The sequence below is a fragment of the Bombina bombina genome, chromosome 6 (assembly GCF_027579735.1).
Source record: "Bombina bombina isolate aBomBom1 chromosome 6, aBomBom1.pri, whole genome shotgun sequence".
Classification (NCBI taxonomy): Eukaryota; Metazoa; Chordata; class Amphibia; order Anura; family Bombinatoridae; genus Bombina; species Bombina bombina.
The window spans coordinates 1041766348-1041786888 of NC_069504.1; the positions used below are offsets into that span (position 1 = coordinate 1041766348).

The 20541-nt window shown below is 39.6% G+C and overlaps 1 protein-coding gene across 1 annotated transcript in view; it reads left to right on the plus strand.

Annotated features, from left to right (window-relative positions):
• Positions 1-19308, plus strand: part of MRPS35 (mitochondrial ribosomal protein S35) — a 41017-nt gene extending 21709 nt beyond the window's left edge. The window contains 2 exon segments of the mRNA XM_053718800.1: positions 11258-11327; positions 18358-19308. Coding sequence (XP_053574775.1) covers positions 11258-11327; positions 18358-18618 — 331 coding nt within the window. The 3' untranslated portion in view covers positions 18619-19308.
• Positions 19309-20541: the final 1233 nt, after the last annotated feature.

Sequence of the window (20541 nt, forward strand, 5' to 3'; positions counted from 1 at the left end):
CGGTGACGTTGGGGGCGGCAGATTAGGGGTTAATAAATGTAGGTAGGTGTCGGCGATGTTAGGGACGGCAGATTAGGGGTTAATAATATTTAACTAATATTTGCGAGGCGGGAGTGCGGCAGTTTAGGGGTTAATATATTTATTATAGTGGCGGCGATGTCCAGTTCGGCAGATTAGGGGTTAAAAAATTTATTTTAGTGTTTGCGATGTGGGAGGGCCTCGGTTTAGGGGTTAATAGGTAGTTTATGGGTGTTAGTGTACTTTTTAGCACTTTAGTTAAGAGTTTTTTTTTCTACGGCGTTGTAGTGTAAAACTCTTAACTACTGACTTTAATATGCGGTACCAGTCTTGACAGGAGAGGGTGTACCGCTCACTTTTTGTCAGACTCGTAATACCGGCGCTATGCAAGTCCCATTGAAAAAAGAGGATACGCAATTTACGTAAGTTCTCACAATGACCTATTTAAAGGGACACTGAACCCAAATTTTTTCTTTCGTGATTCAGATAGAGCATGAATTTTTAAGCAACTTTCTAATTTACTCCTATTATCAAATGTTCTTCATTCTCTTGGTATCTTTATTTGAAGTGCAAGAATGTAAGTTTAGATGCCGGCCCATTTTTGGTGAACAACCTGGGTTGTTCTTGCTGATTGGTGGATAAATTCACCACCAATAAAAAAAGCTCTGTCCAGAGTTCTGAACCAAAAAAAAAAGCTTAGATGCCTTCTTTTTTAAATAAAGATAGCAAGAGAACGAAGAAAAAATGATAATAGGAGTAAATTAGAAAGTTGCTTAAAATTGCATGCTCTATCTGAATCACGAAAGGAAAAAATTTGGGTTTAGTGTCCCTTTAATGGTTTAATGGGCACACTACCCAGCTAAAATTTAGAGACACTAAGGTCAAAAATTAACTTTCAGATAGATTTTCCGATTTTATTTCCATGATCTAATTTTGCACAGTATTTTTTTTATACACACTCCCACTCCAGCTCCTACTAAGCATGTGCACAAGTTCACAGGGTATATGTATACTAGTCTGTGATTGGCTGATGTCTGTCACATGGTACATGGGGCCGGCAAATAGGGAAAAAAATAAATTTGTCAGAAAAAATATACTCCTTTTTCGAAATTCAAAGTAAGTCCAACAGCACTTACTTTGAATTTCGAATAAGCAGTAGATTTTTTTTTCTGAAAAATTTAATGTTTCCTCTAACATGCGCGGCAGTGCACTCATTTGGTAGGCCCCTCGCATGTGTCAATTAAGGCCGCGCATCTTGGAGCCCTCAGTCCGCCAAAAGCCTCAGCAGAGCTCACCGCGCATGTGACGACCAAGGTTAAGCAACCCTGCGCCAGTCACTTTTTTGGCACAGAAATGGTTATCAGACACCTTCTACTGTCACTAATATGTCACAATCTAGCCACGTCAGGCAAGCTTATGACTTAGTTCAGTGGGTGCAAGGGTTAACAATACTCTTTAGTCTGTACTAGATGTAAAAGAAATGCTCAAAACTCCCCTATATACAGTTCTAATACTCCAGTCTCTTTCAGTAACGTGGTTCAAATATTAGACAAAGGCCAAAGCTTAATAAAGGAATTTTCTCCAACATAGGTGTGTCCGGTCCACGGCGTCATCCTTACTTGTGGGATATTCTCTTCCCCAACAGGAAATGGCAAAGAGCCCAGCAAAGCTGGTCACATGATCCCTCCTAGGCTCCGCCTACCCCAGTCATTCTCTTTGCCGTTGTACAGGCAACATCTCCACGGAGATGGCTTAGAGTTTTTTAGTGTTTAACTGTAGTTTTTATTATTCAATCAAGAGTTTGTTATTTTAAATAGTGCTGGTATGTACTATTTACTCAGAAACAGAAAAGAGATGAAGATTTCTGTTTGTATGAGGAAAATGATTTTAGCAACCGTAACTAAAATCCATGGCTGTTCCACACAGGACTGTTGAGAGCAATTAACTTCAGTTGGGGGAACAGTGTGCAGTCTCTTGCTGCTTGAGGTATGACACATTCTAACAAGACGATGTAATGCTGGAAGCTGTCATTTTCCCTATGGGATCCGGTAAGCCATGTTTATTAAGATCAGTAAATAAGGGCTTCACAAGGGCTTATTAAGACTGTAGACATTTTCTGGGCTAAATCGATTCATATATAACACATATTTAGCCTTGAGGAATCATTTAATCTGGGTATTTTTGATAAAATAATATCGGCAGGCACTGTTTTAGACACCTTATTCTTAGGGGCTTTCCCTAATCATAGCAGAGCCTCATTTTCGCGCCGGTATGGCGCACTTGTTTTTGAGAAGCATGGCATGCATCTGCATGTGTGAGGAGCTCTGATACATAGAAAAGACTTTCTGAAGGCGTCATTTGGTATCGTATTCCCCTTTGGGCTTGGTTGGGTCTCAGCAAAGCAGATACCAGGGACTGTAAAGGGGTTAAATATAAAAACGGCTCCGGTTCCGTTATTTTAAGGGTTAAAGCTTCCAAATTTGGTGTGCAATACTTTTAAGGCTTTAAGACACTGTGGTGAAATTTTGGTGAATTTTGAACAATTCCTTCATACTTTTTCGCAATTGCAGTAATAAAGTGTGTTCAGTTTAAAATTTAAAGTGACAGTAACGGTTTTATTTTAAAACGTTTTTTGTACTTTGTTATCAAGTTTATGCCTGTTTAACATGTCTGAACTACCAGATAGACTGTGTTCTGAATGTGGGGAAGCCAAGGTTCCTTCTCATTTAAATAGATGTGATTTATGTGACACTGAAAATGATGCCCAAGATGATTCCTCAAGTGAGGGGAGTAAGCATGGTACTGCATCATTCCCTCCTTCGTCTACACCAGTCTTGCCCACTCAGGAGGCCCCTAGTACATCTAGCGCGCCAATACTCCTTACTATGCAACAATTAACGGCTGTAATGGATAATTCTATCAAAACATTTTAGCCAAAATGCCCACTTATCAGCGAAAGCGCGACCTGCTCTGTTTTAGAATACTGAAGAGCATGAGGACGCTGATGATAATGGTTTCTGAAGGGCCCCTACACCAGTCTGAGGGGGCCAGGGAGGTTTTGTCTGAGGGAGAAATTTCAGATTCAGGGAAAATTTCTCAACAAGCTGAACCTGATGTGATTACATTTAAATTTAAGTTGGAACATCTCCGCGCTCTGCTTAAGGAGGTAGTTATCCACTCTGGATGATTGTGAGAATTTGATCATCCCAGAGAAACTATGTAAAATGGACAAGTTCCTAGAGGTCCCGGGGCCCCCCGAAGCTTTTCCTATACCCAAGCGGGTGGCGGACATTGTTAATAAAGAATGGGAAAGGCCCGGTATACCTTTCGTCCCTCCCCCATATTTAAAAAATTGTTTCCTATGGTCGACCCCAGAAAGGACTTATGGCAGACAGTCCCCAAGGTCGAGGGGAGCGGTTTCTACTTTAAACAAAGCGCACCACTATACCCATAGAAGATAGTTGTGCTTTCAAAGATCCTATGGATAAAAAATTAGAAGGTTTGCTTAAAAGATGTTTGTTCAGCAAGGTTACCTTCTACAACCAATTGCATGCATTGTCCCCTGTCACTACAGCCGCGTGTTTCTGGTTCGATGAGCTAGAAAGGCGATCTATAGTGATTCTCCTCTTATGAGGAGATTATGGACAGAATCAGTGCTCTCAAATTGGCTAATTCTTTCACCCTAGACGCCACTTTGCAATTGGCTAGGTTAGCGGCGAAAAATTCTGGGTTTGCTATTGTGGCGCGCAGAGCGCTTTGGTTGAAATCTTGGTCAGCGGATGCGTCTTCCAAGAACAAACTAGCTTAACATTCCTTTCAAGGGGAAAACGCTGTTTGGCCCTGACTTGAAAGAGATTATCTCTGATATCACTGGGGGTAAGGGCCACGCCCTTCCTCAGGATAGGTCTTTCAAGGCCAAAAAATAAACCTAATTTTCGTCCCTTTCGTAGAAACGGACCAGCCCAAGTGCTACGTCCTCTAAGCAAGAGGGTAATACTTCTCAAGCCAAGCCAGCCTGGAGACCAATGCAAGGCTGGAACAAGGAAAGCAGGCCAAGAAACCTGCCACTGCTACCAAGACAGCATGAAATGTTGGCCCCCGATCCGGGACCGGATCTGGTGGGGGCAGACTCTCTCTCTTCGCTCAGGCTTGGGCAAGAGATGTTCTGGATCCTTGGGCGCTAGAAATAGTCTCCCAAGGTTATCTTCTGGAATTCAAGGGGACTTCCCCCAAGGGGGAGGTTCCACAGGTCTCAATTGTCTTCAGACCACATAAAGAAGACAGGCATTCTTACATTGTGTAGAAGACCTGTTAAAAATGGGAGTGATTCATCCTGTTCCATTAGGAGAACAAGGGATGGGGTTCTACTCCAATCTGTTCATAGTTCCCAAAAAAGAGGGAACGTTCAGACCAATCTTAGATCTCAAGATCTAAACAAGTTTCTCAAGGTTCCATCGTTCAAGATGGAAACCATTCGAACAATTCTTCCTTCCATCCAGGAAGGTCAATTCATGACCACGGTGGATTTAAAGGATGCGTATCTACATATTCCTATCCACAAGGAACATCATCGGTTCCTAAGGTTCGCATTCCTGGACAAGCATTACCAGTTCGTGGCGCTTCCTTTCGGATTAGCCACTGCTCCAAGGATTTTCACAAAGGTACTAGGGTCCCTTCTAGCGGTGCTAAGACCAAGGGGCATTGCAGTAGTACCTTACTTGGACGACATTCTGATTCAAGCGTCGTCCCTTCCTCAAGCAAAGGCTCACACGGACATAGTCCTGGCCTTTCTCAGATCTCACGGATGGAAAGTGAACGTGATAAGAGTTCTCTATCTCCGTCAACAAGGGTTCCCTTCTTGGGAACAATAATAGACTCCTTAGAAATGAGGATTTTTCTGACAGAGGCCAGAAAAACAAAACTTCTAAACTCTTGTCGGATACTTCATTCCGTTCCTCTTCCTTCCATAGCGCAGTGCATGGAAGTAATAGGTTTGATGGTAGCGGCAATGGACATAGTTCCTTTTGCGCGCATTCATCTAAGACCATTACAACTGTGCATGCTCAGTCAGTGGAATGGGGACTATACAGACTTGTCTCCGAAGATACAAGTAAATCAGAGGACCAGAGACTCACTCCGTTGGTGGCTGTCCCTGGACAACCTGTCACAAGGGATGACCTTCCGCAGACCAGAGTGGGTCATTGTCACGACCGACGCCAGTCTGATGGGCTGGGGCGCGGTCTGGGGATCCCTGAAAGCTCAGGGTCTTTGGTCTCGGGAAGAATCTCTTCTACCGATAAATATTCTGGAACTGAGAGCGATATTCAATGCTCTCAAGGCTTGGCCTCAGCTAGCAAAGGCCAAGTTCATACGGTTTCAATCAGACAACATGACGACTGTTGCGTACATCAACCATCAGGGGGGAACAAGGAGTTCCCTGGCGATGGAAGAAGTGACCAAAATCATTCAATGGGCGGAGACTCACTCCTGCCACCTGTCTGCAATCCACATCCCAGGAGTGGAAAATTGGGAAGCGGATTTTCTGAGTCGTCAGACATTGCATCCGGGGGAGTGGGAACTCCATCCGGAAATCTTTGCCCAAATCACTCAACTGTGGGGCATTCCAGACATGGATCTGATGGCCTCTCGTCAGAACTTCAAGGTTCCTTGCTACGGGTCCAGATCCAGGGATCCCAAGGCGACTCTAGTAGATGCACTAGTAGCACCTTGGACCTTCAAACTAGCTTATGTGTTCCCGCCGTTTCCTCTCATCCCCAGGCTGGTAGCCAGGATCAATCAGGAGAGGGGCGTCGGTGATCTTGATAGCTCCTGCGTGGCCACGCAGACTTGGTATGCAGATCTGGTGAATATGTCATCGGCTCCACCATGGAAGCTACCTTTGAGACGAGACCTTCTTGTTCTAGGTCCGTTCGAACAACCGACCCACTCCAGCTGACTGCTTGGAGATTGAACGCTTGATCTTATCAAAGCGAGGGTTCTCAGATTCTGTTATTAATACTCTTGTTCAGGCCTGAAAGCCTGTAACCAGAAAAATTACCACATAATTTGGAAAAATATATCTGTTGGTGTGAATCTAAAGGATTCCCTTGGGACAAGGTTAAGATTCCTAAGAGTCTATCCTTCCTTCGAGAAGGATTGGAAAAAGGATTATCTGCAAGTTCCTTGAAGGGACAGATTTCTGCCTTGTCTGTGTTACTTCACAAAAAGCTGGCAGCTGTGCCAGATGTTCAAGCCTTTGTTCAGGCTCTGGTTAGAATCAAGCCTGTTTACAAACCTTTTGACTCCTCCTTGGAGTCTCAACTTAGTTCTTTCAGTTCTTCAGGGGGTTCCGTTTGAACCCTTACATTCCGTTGATATTAAGTTATTATCTTGGAAAGTTTTGTTTTTGGTTGCAATTTCTTCTGCTAGAAGAGTTTCAGAATTATCTGCTCTGCAGTGTTCTTCTCCTTATCTGGTGTTCCATGCAGATAAGGTGGTTTTGCGTACTAAACCTGGTTTTCTTCCGAAAGTTGTTTCTAACAAAAACATTAACCAGGAGATAGTTGTGCCTTCTTTGTGTCCGAATCCAGTTTCAAAGAAGGAACGTTTGTTGCACAATTTGGATGTAGTTCGTGCTCTAAAATTCTATTTAGATGCTACAAAGGATTTTCAGACAAACTTCTTCCTTGTTTGTTGTTTATTCTGGGTAAAAGGAGAGGTCAAAAAGCAACTTCTACCTCTCTCTCTTTTTGGATTAAAATCATCATCAGATTGGCTTATGAGACTACCGGACGGCAGCCTCCTGAAAGAATCACAGCTCATTCCACTAGGGCTGTGGCTTCCACATGGGCCTTCAAGAACGAGGCTTCTGTTGATCAGATATGTAAGGCAGCGACTTGGTCTTCACTGCACACTTTTACCAAATTTTACAAATTTGATACTTTTGCTTCTTCTGAGGCTATTTTTGGGAGAAAGGTTTTGCAAGCCGTGGTGCCTTCCATTTAGGTGACCTGATTTGCTCCCTCCCTTCATCCGTGTCCTAAAGCTTTGGTATTGGTTCCCACAAGTAAGGATGACGCCGTGGACCGGACACACCTATGTTGGAGAAAACAGAATTTATGTTTACCTGATAAATTACTTTCTCCAACGGTGTGTCCGGTCCACGGCCCGCCCTGGTTTTTTTAATCAGGTCTGATAATTTATTTTCTTTAACTACAGTCACCACGGTAACATATGGTTTCTCCTATGCAAATATTCCTCCTTAACGTCGGTCGAATGACTGGGGTAGGCGGAGCCTAGGAGGGATCATGTGACCAGCTTTGCTGGGCTCTTTGCCATTTCCTGTTGGGGAAGAGAATATCCCACAAGTAAGGATGACGCCGTGGACCGGACACACCGTTGGAGAAAGTAATTTATCAGGTAAACATAAATTCTGTTTTTTATTATGCCAAAATTATTATGCACAATGCATTATTAATAAAAAGTTGTTACAAATAACAGTTTTTCAAAATAAAAATAAGAAAATAGAAACCTCATACTGTACTAGTGTTTGGAGTCTGTGTGCCAAGGAGATGACATAAAGCAATGGGTCCTTACTCTGTAGAACAGCTTCCCTTGTAAGAATGTCAATTTCAGTGTTAAAACACAAGACCCTTATACCTTTTTCAGATCATCAGGTTGCTTGCCCAACCCTCTTTGCAGGGGCTGAGAAGCCCCTTATCTTTTACGACTGCCAATAAACTAAGTCTTTGCCTGAAATTATAGAACACATAATTTCTGCTAGATGCATCCATTTTCATATAAACAGAAAGGAAATCTCTTAGTTGCATCATGATAATCAATTTGATACCAAATATGACATGGATGTCGTATTTACCTTCATCTAATGTCATAACATGTTTTAAACACATATCTACCTTATACCCATGTCCCTTTATTGACCTTATCAGTTTCTGTGAAGAGGCACTGTGCTGTGTCTCTAAAACCGACACTTTTACAGCCTGAATGCACCAATGCCTATATGATAACATTTTTAATGGGGTCTGTTTTTATCACAAAAAACAAACATAAACACAGGGCATAGTTCTTCTTGAAAACACAAATGTTTTTTAGCTCACAGGCTAAAGAGAATTAACCCCTTGGCAGCTAAATCATGAGGTATTCGTGACAGCTCACTTTACAGAAGGTGTAGCTCACCAGGTCGCTCCTGTCCAATCTCTCCAGAGCTTGAAGCAGGCAGCAGAGCAGGAGTCCAGTGCTAGATTGAATCAGCATCATGCACAAGGGGGAGGCGCAGCACTTCACTGTCACCCGGCCAGCACCGTTCTCTCCAGGACGCCTTATTGCTGCATAGAAGCCTGTGCAGTCAGTGGTTAGTGCAGCTTAGTGTAAATTGTTAATATGGTGTAAAGTGTACTGTTAATATAAGTTAAAGACTTTAAAGTTTCACTAAGAAGAAATGCAAGTGGCGTATTGGCAGTTTAGGGGGACAGGATTTTCTGAGGAAAATTAAATATTTTCAGCGTGTGAGATGTTTGCTTTGGGCTGACAATCTTAAGCCCCTCCCCCTTTTGCAGTGTGTTTTTATCTTTCTCCTCACAAATCCTGAGTTCCTGACAGGCAGTGTATTTCAGCCTGGCTGTCTGCTTGAGCATGACAGAATATTGGGATGGCTGCTGCTAACCAAATGTTGGTTTGCTTGGTGTGAGAGGTGTGTGTGTGGCTACTGGCTGTGTGTGTGTGGCTACTGGCTGTGTGTGTGTGGCTACTGGCTGTGTGTGTGTGGCTACTGGCTGTGTGTGTGTGGCTACTGGCTGTGTGTGTGTGGCTACTGGCTGTGTGTGTGTGGCTACTGACTGTGTGTGTGTGGCTACTGGCTGTGTGTGGCTACTGGCTGTGTGTGGCTACTGGCTGTGTGTGTGTGGCTACTTGCTGTCTGTGTGTGTGGCTACTTGCTGTGTGTGTGTGTGGCTACTGGCTGTGTGTGTGTGTGGCTACTGGCTGTGTGTGTGTGTGTAGCTACTGGCTGTGTGTGTGTGTGTAGCTACTGGCTGTGTGTGTGTGGCTACTGGCTGTGTGTGTGTGTGGCTACTGGCTGTGTGTGTGTGTGTGTGTGGCTACTGGCTGTGTGTGTGTGTGTGTGGCTACTGGCTGTGTGTGTGTGTGTGGCTACTGGCTGTGTGTGTGTTTAAGAGTTTGCTTGACAATGTGAGGGTGTGAGTGTGCGTGTTTAAGAGTTTGCTTGACAATGTGAGGGTGTGAGTGTGCTTGAGAATGTGAGGGTGTGAGTGTGTGCTTGAGAATGTGAGGGTGTGTGTGTGTGCTTGAGAATGTGAGGGTGTGAGTGTGCTTGAGAATGTGAGGGTGTGAGTGTGCTTGAGAATGTGAGGGTGTGAGTGTGCTTGAGAATGTGAGGGTGTGAGTGTGCTTGAGAATGTGAGGGTGTGAGTGTGCTTGAGAATGTGAAGGAGAGGGTGTATGTGAATATCTATGTGTGGGTTTGTGTATGTGTGTTATGTTTTCAAGTGCACATGCATTTTCATCACTTGCCCAAAATTTTCACAGGTACATTTTTTTCCGCCCACTGCTCAAAAAAATGTAGAGGGAACATTGGCTGTTACATTGTATTTTTAATATGCACTTGTTTAATTATGCAAGTCTTCTGTTTTGAATGGTCCTTTTAAGCTAATATTAAGGTAAAATTAGCTTCTTCTTTTTTTTCCAATGTTTGTTGCACAAATTATCATGAATTAAGTTATCCATTATGCAAATAATTTGTACCTTGGATAACTTAGGTAACATTTATAAATAACTGAAAATGTTATAATATAGCACCTGCATGGCTACTGCATAATGCCACCTGGCTGGCAGCATTTTCTATTGACAACACTCATATACATATACAAACATATGATTGGCTTCAAGTCAATTTTTAAGTAGGGAAAATGCATTTTAATCCCTATAAAAGCAAGAGTTGCTGCTGTAACTAGCATATTGTCATGGGAGTGTCAGAGGTAATTGTGTGCGAGTCAGACTTGTTGTTTGCTCTTGATTAGGAGCTAGTAGGAGACAGTTTCCATACCTTGAGGTTTCTAATAAGGACCAATGATTCTGCAAAAGAAAATAAACGGTCTTTAGCATTGTTCAGGGAAATACTTTTGTATTTAAAGCCTTTATGTCCAATCATTAGAAAAGTTTTGCCTTTCCATGGGCAAATAAAGAAAAATTAAATTCAGCCCTTCAGGACTTAGCTAGTTGCTAGTAACCAATCAGCATTCCTGAGATCAGCCATCTAGGAGGGAACTAGCAACCTGATAAACTTGTTGACCACCATGACAAAATATTATTGGCTTGGACAGGAACCAATCAGGCAACCTGCTTTATTGTCTTGTACTTTGAGTTTGCTGGGGAGGTATCAAGCATTGTGTTGGGTGTTTGACCTATCATATAAGGTTACTAGAAACAAAACAAGGGCCAGAGAGCAAAGATAGATATTTTTAAGTGCTATCACCCTGCAGACTAAACCAACCTCATTTGGTAAATCATACCTGTGTCAGTATTTTAATGTGTAGATTATTGTGCAACTTAAAGGACCATTAAAGGGACATTAAACCCCAAACAAATCTTTCATGATTCAGATTTTAAACAACTTTCCAATGTACTTCTATTATCTAATTTGCTTCATTCTTTTCGTATCCTTTGTTTAAAAGTATTTCTAGATAGGCTCAAGAGTTTGGAGCTAGTTGCTGATTAGTGGCTGAACTTGTATGTCCATTTTCATTGGCTTACAAATGTGTTCAACTATCTCCGAAGAGCGCATTGCTGCTTCTTCAATAAAAGATATCAAGAGAATGAAACAAAATTGATAACTGAAGTAAATTGGAAAGTTGTTTAAAAATTTATATTATATCTGAATCATGAGAGACACATTTTGGGTTTCATGTCCCTTTAAATATAGTAGAATTGCATAATAAAAAAATGCATAATAAACAGACAGTAAAATAATGCTTTTATTCAAGCAAGGAGCACATTTTATCTGACGGATGTCAGTTTCCCTGTCGTATGTATCACATGACAGCTGTCAGCCAATCATAGACTCATATACGTATAAGAGCTGTGAATACTTTTCACAGGCATACAAAGTAAATTTGATAATGGAAGTGAATCTGAAAGATGATTCTCCACAACTCAATAACAGAATATTATTGTATTAACACAGTAAAACTGTCTTTAATTTCAGGTGTCCAGTGAGGAGACAGAACAAAGATTTCACAATGTACCTTTTGACTGTCCTATACCATGAGTCCTGGGTAAGTGAATGCCCTGTGTATTTTTTGTATACTGTGTACACAGACAATTCTAAAGTTGATAATTCATTTTATGTGGATATTTTGCATCATCAGCATTGGCAAACAGCCGGCTAGATTACGAGTTTTGTGTTCTGAGTGGCTCAGTAATAACTTGCAAGTTATTTCCACCTCTCACCTTTAATAGCGCTGCTATTACAGGTTTTCCAAAAAACGGCGTTTGCGGGCAATATGGCAACGTTGAGCTCCATACCGCACACAAATACCAGCGCTGCTTTTGACGTGCTCGTACACGATTTCCCCATAGACATCAATGGGGAGTGCCGGCTAAAAAAAAGCCTAACACCTGCAATGATGGAGCGTAAAGCTCCGTAACGCAACCCCATTGATTCCTATGGGGAAAGAAAATTTATGTTTAAACCTAACATAAACCCCAAGTCTAAACACCCCTAATCTGCTGCCCCCGACATCGCGGATACCTACCTACACTTATTGACCCCTAATCTGCCGTCCCCAATGTCGCCGCCACCCACCTATACTTATTAACCCCTAATCTGCCGCCCCCAATGTCGCCGCCACCTACCTACACTTATTAATCCTTAATCTGCCGCCACTATACTAAAGTTATTAACCCATAAACCTTTGGCCTCCCACATCACTAAATAAATATATTAACCCCTAAACCTAAGTCTAACCCTAACACCCCTAACTCTAACTTTAATATAATTAAAGTAAATCTAAATAAAAATTACTATTATTACCTAAATAATTCCTATTTAAGACTAAATACTTACCTGTAAAATAAACCCTAAGATAGTTACATTGTATCTATCTTAGGTTTTATTTTTATTTTACAGGTAAGTTTGTATTTATTTTAACTAGGTAGACTAGTTAGTAAATAGTTAACTATTTACTAGCTACCTAGTTAAAATAAATACAAAGTTACCTGTAAAATAAAACCTAACCTGTCTTACACTAAAACCTAACATTACACGGAAATTGGATAAATGTTTTTTTGTAATTTAATTTATTTAAACAGCCAATAGGATTGAGCTTGCATTCTATTGGCTGTTCCAATCAGCCAATAGAATGCGAGCTCAATCCTATTGGCTGATTGCATCAGCCAATAGGATTTTTTACCTTTTAATTCCGATTGGCTGATAGAATTCTATCAGCCAATCAGAATTCAAGGGACGCCATCTTGGATGACGTCATTTAAAGGAAACTTCATTCTTCAATAGCCAGCGAAAGAAGAGGATGCTCCGTGCCGGATTTCTTGAAGATGGAGCCGCTCCGCGTCGGAAGGATGAAGATAGAAGATGCCGTCTGGATGAAGACTTCTGCCTGCCTGGAGGACGACTTCTTGCTGCATGGATGAAGACTTCTCCCGGCTTCGTTGAGGACTTCTTGCAGCTTGGATGAAGACTTCTCTTGGCTGGATGAGGATGGATGTCCGGTCTTCAAAAACTGTAAGTGGATCTTCGGGGGTTAGTGTTAGGTTTTATTAAGGGTTTATTGGGTGGGTTTTATTTTTAGATTAGGGACTTTGGGCACCGTAAAAGAGCTAAATGCCCTTTTAAGGGCAAGGTCCATCCAAATGCCCTTTTCAGGGCAATGGGGAGCTTAGATTTTTTATATAGGTTTTTATTTGGGGGGGTTGGTTGTGTGGGTGGTGGGTTTTACTGTTGGGGGGTTGTTTGTATATTTTTTATTTTATTTTTTTACAGGTAAAAGAGCTGATTTCTTTTGGGCAATGCCCCGCAAAAGGCCCTTTTAAGTTTAGTCTACCTAGTTAAAATAAATACAAACTTACCTGTGAAATAAAAAATAAAACCTATGCTAGATACAATATAACTATTAGTTATATTGTAGCTAGCTTAGGTTTTATTTTACAGGTAATTATTTATTTAGTTTTAAATAGGAATAATTTAGGTATTAATTGTAATTTTTATTTGGAATTATTTTAATTATGTTAAAGTTAGTAGGGGTTAGGGTTACGTTAGGGTTAGGGTTAGATTTAGGGTTAGGTTTAGGGGTTAATAACTTTAGTTTAGTGGCGGCGACATTGGGGGCAGCAGATTAGGGTTAATAACTGTAGTTAGCTGGCGGAGATTTTGGGGGCAGCAGATTAGGGGTTAATAACAGTAATGTAGGTTGCGGCGATGTTAGGGACAGCAGATTAGGGGTTAATAAGTTTATGTAGGTGGCGACGACATTGGGGGCAGCAGATTAAGGGTTAATAATATTTAGTGTTTGCCATGTGGGAATACGGCAGTTTAGGGGTTAATATGTTTATTATAGTGGTGACGATGTCCGGAGCGGCAGATTAGGGGTTAATAATTTTATATTAGTGTTTGCGATACGGGAGGGCCTCGGTTTAGGGGTTAATAGGTAGTTTATGGGTGTTAGTGTACTTTGTAACACTTTAGGTATGAGTTTTATGCTATAGCTTTGTAACGTAAAACTCATAACTACTGACTTTCAGGTGGCGGTACAGATCTTGTAGTTATAGGCTGTACCGCTCACTTTTTGGCCGGACAGGCAAACTCGTAATACCAGCGCTATGAAAGTCCCATTGAAAAAGGACTTTTTGAAAGGTGCGGTAGTTACGTTGCGTGACGGCCAAAAAAGTGTGCGGTACAGCTGTACCTACAAGACTCGTAATAGCAGCGGTAGTGAAAAAGCAGCGTTATGAAGCTTTTTCACTCATAACGCAAAACTCGTAATCTAGCCGAAAGAGTTTTGAGACTTCTTTAAAAAATAATTATTTCAGGAATTGACAAAATATCTATAACCAAGAATATCTCTCTCTCATCCTCCACTAACCATTCCCACCCTAAGCAGATTCTCCTATACCAGTGATGGCGAACTGTGGCACTCCGGATGTTTCAGAACTACATTTCCCATGATGCTCGACTGGACTTCAGAGGCCTATGCATCATGGTAAATGTAGTTCTGAAACATCAGGAGTGCCAAGGTTCTCCATCATTGCCCTACACATATCTAATTCCATTTTTTTTGGGCGGGAATTTGACTTGCCTTACTGACAAAACCCTTTATACTTTTGTAATAGGCAATACATGTAAGAAAACTCTCATTCCTGTTACATTGAACCTAGAAGACTGTATTATTCTGTATATAAGGCTCACTTATTTATAAAATAACTTGTTAAACTGAAGAAAAAAAATGCAAATTCACAAACACGTAGAGATGAGAATGGTTAAAGGACATTAAATACTAAGTCAATCCTCGATAGAAAAAGGTATTTAAAGGGATAGTAAACCCCACAATTTTCTTTTATGATTCAGATAGAACATACAATTTTAAACAACTTTCTATTTTACTTATATTATCAAATTTGCTTCATTCTCTTGTTATCCATTGCTGAAGGGACAGCATTGTACTACTGGCAGCTAGCTAAACACATCTAGTTAGCCAATCACAAGAGACAAATTTATGCACCAATTAGCAGCAGCTCCCACTAGTGTATGATATGTGCGTACTCATTTGTAACAAGGAATACTAAGAGAAAGAAGCACATTTGAAAATAAAAGTGAATTTAAAAGTGTTTTAAAATTACATGCTCTATATGAATTAAAGTTTAATTTTGACTTTCCTATCCTTTTAATGCAAAGATTAGCCTGATTATATGTATGTGTATATATACTGTGTGTGTGTATATATATATATATATATATATATATATATATATATATATATATATATATATATATATATTTAACAATATTAAGTCTGCAGCCAATAACTGAGTAATACAGCAATGATTAGCCTGGAGTATGCATGCACTTTCACTTTAAGCAGGAATTGAAAAGTCTACAATTTTCAGAATCAAGTTACAGGATAGGAGACAACATAAATAATGAAAATATATTGCAAAGTTTTTTTTATCCTGCATGTTGAACCATTTTATAGTATGGGCTTATAGTGCTTAATTTCCCTTTAAGGGACAATAAAACAAAAGCAAGCCAACTAAAACTGCAGTGAGACATTCAGAAAGAGATACAAACACACAATCTGTGACTGGTAGGAATTTACAGTAGATATTTAAAGGACCAGTCAACACAGCACAAAACCAAAATAAATATACAGCTACATAGATAAAAACTTAGATAGTAAAATTATTATAAAACTTACTTTTCTGCTGTCTGTTTTACCAATTGTTCTGAGGCTTGTCCACCTCCCACGCCTAGAGGAGGATGGGCTCATTGTGAGTGACAAATTTTATCTTCCAATCCAAGATTAGCCTATTTGCATTTTTTTTACCAATTGTGTGTGCATGTGAGTGTGCACGTGACCCCCCTGCGTGTGCACGTGCCCCCTCGCACGTGCACGTGACCACCCCCCACCCCCCCCTTGGGTGTGCACTATTGCCTTTATAATTTACAAGCAGGCACAGCATGAAAGGGAGTAGCTCTGCTGAAGAGCTTTTAGAGCAGGAGTGTTCTTTGAAAGTGTCCTTTGTTGAAGCGCAGTAATGCCCTACTACTAAAATCCAATCTTCATCAGCGACCAAACAGCAGCTCTCCCAGTGCCTTACTGCTCTTCAACAAAGGAACCAAATAGAATAAGGCAAAATTGACAATACTTGAAAGTTTCCTTTGTTGAAGAGAAGTAATGCCCTACTATTAAAATCCAATCTTTATCAGCCACCAAACAGCAGCTCTCTCCCAGTGCCTTACTGCTCTTCAACAAAGGAACCAAAGAGAATAAGGCAACATTGACAAAACTAGTGTCCTTTGTTGAAGAGCAGTAATGACCTATTACTAACATCCAATCTTTATCAGCCACCAAACAGCAGCTCTCTCCCAGTGCCTTACTGCTCTTCAACAAAGGAACAAAGAGAATAAGGCAAAATTGACAATACTTGAAAGTGTCCTTTGTTGAAGAGCAGTAATGCCCTACTACTAAAATCCAATCTTCATCAGCCACCAAACAGCAGCTCTCTCCCAGTGCCTTACTGCTCTTCAACAAAGGATGTGCAGTTACTTTGCATTATTATTAATTGCTATCATTTTAGTTTTATTTTATTTTTTTATTAATTGCCTTGATTAAATTATTTACTTCTATTCCACATCTAAGTGTAATAGGATCTAGCGCAGCACCAAATTACAGTGGTGACAGTGCACAAGCTTTTATGTGCACTGCTTCACCAAAGAAGCACGGTCCCGATGTGCTGGTGATGTATGACGTCACACCACTTCCGGTTTTGCATGCGCATTGAAAGGAAAATGAATATACGTATATGCATTTTCCATTTGTGAACCACATCCACGTGTCCATGGAGGACAGGGAAAGCAGCAAAAAGATTAAAACAATTATTTATGGAGCCTGCTTGCAGTTAATTAAAAAGGTACAGCTCAACATAATCATTTTGTTAGGCAGAATTGATTTGTAATGGTGCCCTGTATTGTTGACTGGTCCTTTTAAAGGGGCAATATACTCCAATTTTCATATAACTGCTTGTAATAGACAATACTATATTGAAGAATATGTACATATACTCATATAAAAAAATCAGTATTAAATCAGTATTAAACCTTTTAAAAACGTACTTAGAAGCACTGTTGATGAGGTTAGGCTAGGACACCCAATGTAATGGACTGAGAAAGCAGGAAGAACATACACTCCCCCTCCCCTGCAAATAAAAAGACCCATTACACAAGTAGGAGTCTGTAGGCATCAATATCTCAAAATCAGCACAATGTTGTTTAAAAATAAGCTTAACAATATTTTTTTTTACAAAAACACCCCCAGATGGGCTATATAAATGGATCATCTACAAAACATTTATGGAAAGAAAAATCTAGTGTACAATGTCCCTTTTAAGCTTGCTTTTCTCTGTATAACATTGAGATTGCTAATGACATCACCACTCTCCCTTATATTTCCTGGGATGGGAAGTGATAATATATTTATGTATAGAGCATGCTACACTCATTTCCAAAATCGAGGCATCAACCTGGGTGCTGTAATGTGCACATAATTCTATTATACACTTATATCCACACTCACTGGATTTTAGGTTACAGAAATACATTGATGTTTTTTTAGGAATCAGCAGTACTGATGTACACACTGCTTTTTGTGGCCCTTGCATTTATTTTGTATAGGACTAAGGCCCTTAAATATGGGCTAATGGTTGAGGGAGTTTTTATAGGGCAATTGTAAAGTACTGGCCTCCTATTGTTTCTTCCTTGTCTGTTGGTTGTTTTGGGAGGAGGGTGGCATTTAGTTCTAATCGCTGCTCAGCTTGCCACATTCAGCCAGTAAACATGTGCCATCTGATCTGTGGCCGTTCCCTGTACATAAACCTCCAAGCTCTTTCATTAACTTTCAGTGACTTGTTAATATTTTAGCGGCTCCTCCTCGGATGAATTGCCTTTGATTGCTCTGCATATTTCATGAGCCTCTCTGTCACTTGTGATTTTTCCATGATCCTGGAGATGTTGTGATGAGTTGCTATGTAGGAGGGAATCCCTAGGTTAGCACTATCTCAAAGTAACAATTCCGCCAGTCCAATTTGAGATTGAAAGACTTTTAGTCCATTTATAGTAGTGGTGGTTTGAGGCGGTAATCATGTGGCTGTAAATTGCTCTATGTATCTCTCTGCACCATCTGTCAATTAAATATTAATGTAATAGAACTTCATAGATTGGCTTTTCTGTTGGGTTGATTAGTTGAAAGGATCATTGAAAGAATTCAGAGATCTGTATTATACTAAGAAAATATGTTAAATTTAACGATCGTAACAATGTTCCCTCTAATTTTGGATAACGTGGTCATAAGGCATGAGCATTGAGCAAATTTCAATGAAAGTTACATGCTGCAAAGTTCTGTCAATATAGACCTTTTATCAATTTTGTTTTTTGTACGTTATGGGAATAAATTAATGACATGTTATAACATTAACATGAACAATAAAGCTTTGTTTTATATAAAATAAAAAACACCATTTACAAACTTTTTTCTTTTGATATGCAGAAACTAAGAATGTATTTTTGTTTTTCTCCAGAAAACAGAGGCCTGGGAGAGCGAGAAAGAGGAAGGTGACATGGAGGAATACATATGGGAAGGCAGCTTGTCTGAACGTAACACTCTGCAAACTTTAATGCAAATAAAAGCTTCTGAATCTGTCACTAGAGAAGAAGTTCTTAAGTCCCCCAGTGTGCAGGAATACCGCAACGCTGTGCTAAGCCTACGCAACCAAGGAGAAAATGAGGACAGTGTTGGCCAATACAAGCAGAGTGTCAAGAATATGCTGGGCATTGCATAAGCCACTTGATCCTGTAATCTGACTTGAATCGCTGGTGCCACATACAGCTCTAGGATGTCTTTATAAAAATATTCTAACTGCAACCAAAACATGTTTTGGATGACTTCTATTTTTCATATACATTTGTCAACCCCATAGTTACAGTTTGTTTGAATCACAATGGACTGGTTTGGTGATGCTTTGTCTATTTCCTTGTCCTATTTTCCATGAAAGATTTTTTTATTTTACACACAACAAAAAATGATAATCCTCATGAAAATGGCATAAAGCCAACCTCTGATGTAATGTTATGTGTCAAATCCATCAGTCTGTTTAAATCTCTTCTGCTATTTTGTGATTTAGCCTTTTCTAATATAATATATTGTTGCTTTATATTAGTGTTATAAAAACAATCTTTTTTTATTTTGTATGATTCTTAGGTTCTTCATTTATATTCAGGAAAAGTAAAGCTCATCCTTCCCCAGGGAAAAATTAGTAAGAAGTGATTTCCAGGAAATATAGCTATAAAATGTTGAAAGATCTGGGCTAATCATCTTAATGGGAGATGGGAATAATTGTATAGTATGGTTTATATCATCCCTTTTATTTATTTTCCAACAGCAGAAAATCACATTTGTTTAATAACTTTAATGCCACCATAAAATTTAAAAAACAAAATTTAATTCACCAATAAAAGTCTATTAAATTGAACTACTGTATGTATAGGATGTCAGCATATTATGTCCTTTTAAACATGGGCATTAGAAGACTAAAGATTTGTATATTTTTCTCCGTGACACTGGACTTTACAATTTAGAATTAGTAGCAGTGTTCTTTCATGATTTCGATTTAATTTTTTTGGTGATTCAGATAGAGCATGCAATTTTAAGCAGCTTTCTAATTTACTCCTATTATCAAATTCTCTTCATTCTTTTGGTATCTTTATTTGAAATGCAAGAATGTAAGTTTAGATGCCGGCCATTTTTTGGTGAACACACTGTGTTGTTCTTGCTGATTGGTGGGTAAATTCACCCACCAATAAACAAGTGCTTTCCATGGTCTGAACCAAAAAATAGCTTAGATGCCTTCTTTTTCAAATAAAGAAAGCAAGAGAACGAAGAAAAATTGATAATAGGAGTAAATTAGAAAGTTGCTTAAATTTGCATGCTCTATCTGAATCACGAAAGAAAAAATTTGGGTTCAGTGTCCCTTTAACTGCTTTTGCTGGTAAAATATAGACAACAACCTGGATTCTATTGCAGTTTACTACGTACCTGGTCAATATTTTACTTAGTTTTGAATATTTTGTTCATGCTTTAACTACAATATAGACAATTGTATATATTAGACACATTGCATTAAAAAGATCTGCAAACAAGTTATGCATCAGCAGAATAGGAATAACCCAGTTGTTCTTGACAGATGCAATAGGTTGAGCTTGTGAGAAGGCTAAAATGGGAGTGGTCAATGCCTAAAAGGGTGTGACACAGGCCAGCACTTAGTTTAATACTGGAAGAAATGTACTTTTGATCTTGCACTAAGCAGCAGAGACAAATGGTTTCATTACATTGTTACAGAAGTAAGTGAACAATCTGAAGCGGGCCTCACAGTAATGTAATGAGTGTAATACACTCTTATTAGAAATGAAGTTTTACTGACAGTGAAGAACTATTGATTGCTATCTAAAGCTCAGAAGTAGATATGGACTTGGAGGCAAATCAATATTTTGTTGCTCATAGCTTTAAATTTCCTGCTAAAACAGATTTATCAATTGTCAAATCATTTGATCATAATCAACAAAGCAAGAAAGGGACATTAAGCACTAAATAATTGCTAGATAGAATGATGCATTCAAAGAAAAGATTAGTCTGAGAATAAGATGTAGATGTATTTTTTAAACTTTCATTAGCTGTTTAAATATTGACAAAATAAGTGTAAGGTTTT